Below are 783 nucleotides of genomic sequence, written 5' to 3'. Positions count from 1 at the left end.
GGAAGAAAAGTCTGCACCCCAAACCCCACATTTCAGTTATTTCCTTTAAAGTACATGATGATTCTTAATGTAATGTGTTTAGCCTATTCCAAGAGTAAAGAATTTATTATGTTAATATTAAAACAATATTTAGTTTTTATCATGATATATAGCAAAGTCACTCTCATTGGTTTTGAAAATATGAATTATGATAATTTCTGATACAAAACCAATGAAGAAATTTCTGATGTATTAGATTATGAGAGACTTATACACATGCAATCAGAAGACGCCACTCCTATATCTAGAAAAAGTTACTGAACTTTAAATAATTTTACTTCATATTTTCCTTACCCGTGACTTGAACAAGTGATCATAGACGTCCAGCAGCCGAGGTAAGGGCACTCCAATTTCATTCATTGTCTGTATTACAAAACCCACATCCCAGTTCAAAGTACAAACTTGCTGCTCTAAGAACTGCACAATAAAGTCTGGGGAGGAAAAAAGATCAGATCAGGATGGTTAACTCTTTCCCCAGCTTTAGGAGATGTGACATATAACCGTGTGGAGGTTAAGATGCACAATGCCACCATTTAATTTAATACATATATAATGTAAAATACTTACTACAATAAGGTTAGTTATCACAAGCTTCATGTCACATAATTACTTTTGTATTGTTGTAGGATTGTTAACTCTTGATATTAAAAAGTAGGCCAACCCAGAGACATGGAAGCATGGAACAGAGTGTGGAATCTTGACGGAAGGGTGAGTGGGCAGGCGGTAATCAACCAAGGACCGTGT

At 35.1% G+C, this 783-nt stretch overlaps 1 protein-coding gene across 3 annotated transcripts in view; it reads right to left on the bottom strand.

Annotated features, from left to right (window-relative positions):
- NUP155 (nucleoporin 155kDa) overlaps positions 1-783 on the bottom strand; it is a 46,899-nt gene that overhangs the window by 3,740 nt on the left and 42,376 nt on the right. For all 3 annotated transcript variants that reach the window (XM_005872580.2, XM_014544873.1, XM_014544872.1), the window contains exon 33: positions 334-470. In XM_005872580.2, the coding sequence (XP_005872642.1) occupies positions 334-470 (137 nt within the window). The remainder of the gene's footprint in view (positions 1-333; positions 471-783) is intronic.

Source organism: Myotis brandtii, unplaced genomic scaffold, assembly GCF_000412655.1.
Source record: "Myotis brandtii unplaced genomic scaffold, ASM41265v1 scaffold384, whole genome shotgun sequence".
NCBI lineage: Eukaryota > Metazoa > Chordata > Mammalia > Chiroptera > Vespertilionidae > Myotis > Myotis brandtii.
This window is presented reverse-complemented; position numbering and strand designations above follow the sequence as displayed.